Here is a 695-nt window from a genome sequence, read left to right on the forward strand (position 1 = left end):
CTGCTGAACTCATAATGAATTTAAAACCATTTTTATCTAGAAAGCATCTCAATGGAATATTTCAGTGGTGGCAAAAACCAGTCAGAATAGATTAGCACATGGTTTGTATCCCTCAGCTGCCAGTCTGGAAATAGATTTGGTTTTGGTTTGTGGCTCTTTGTTTTTGTTTATGATTGCTGGAAAGAGGCACAACAGGTTAACCATTAAGAAAGAGGTGCTCGCTTGCAGAGATACAGCGTAAGCTATTACTGAACAGTAAAGGAAAAGAGTAAAGGACAAGTAAAAACACGACTTACTTTGGGGGCCATCCTTTCCACTTCACCAGGTATTCTACTTTACCCTATGGGGGGAAAAAGGAAGAAGAGAACAGGTGAACTCTGCAACCAAATATGGGCTACAGTAAGAGATGCAACCAATCAACAGGACTAAACTCCACAGCCGAAAAGCTGGTTTCCCACCACTTTATTTTCAAAATAAAGCCACTTCCTCATTCAACTACACTTGCTATACCTTTTTCCCCAGAAAATGGGCACACAGGGGTATTTAAGTGTGTTTGAACTACCATCAGCTTGAGCTCATGTCTTTGCAGAAGCCTAGCAGGCAAGACCCCACAAGCCAACTGGAGAGCAAGACTGCAACCATTCCTGCGTTTACAGGCAATCCTACAAGAAGTCAGCACGCATAACGCAAGAGGG

At 42.6% G+C, this 695-nt stretch overlaps 1 protein-coding gene across 1 annotated transcript in view; it reads right to left on the minus strand.

Annotated features, from left to right (window-relative positions):
• Nucleotides 1–340, minus strand: part of CBX7 (chromobox 7) — a gene marked incomplete at its 5' end in the record, with an annotated part of 8060 nt that extends 7720 nt beyond the window's left edge. The window contains one exon of the mRNA XM_010175440.1: nucleotides 297–340. Coding sequence (XP_010173742.1) covers nucleotides 297–340 — 44 coding nt within the window. The remainder of the gene's footprint in view (nucleotides 1–296) is intronic.
• Nucleotides 341–695: the final 355 nt, after the last annotated feature.

This window comes from Antrostomus carolinensis, unplaced genomic scaffold (genome assembly GCF_000700745.2).
Source record: "Antrostomus carolinensis isolate BGI_N321 unplaced genomic scaffold, ASM70074v2 scaffold22509, whole genome shotgun sequence".
NCBI lineage: Eukaryota > Metazoa > Chordata > Aves > Caprimulgiformes > Caprimulgidae > Antrostomus > Antrostomus carolinensis.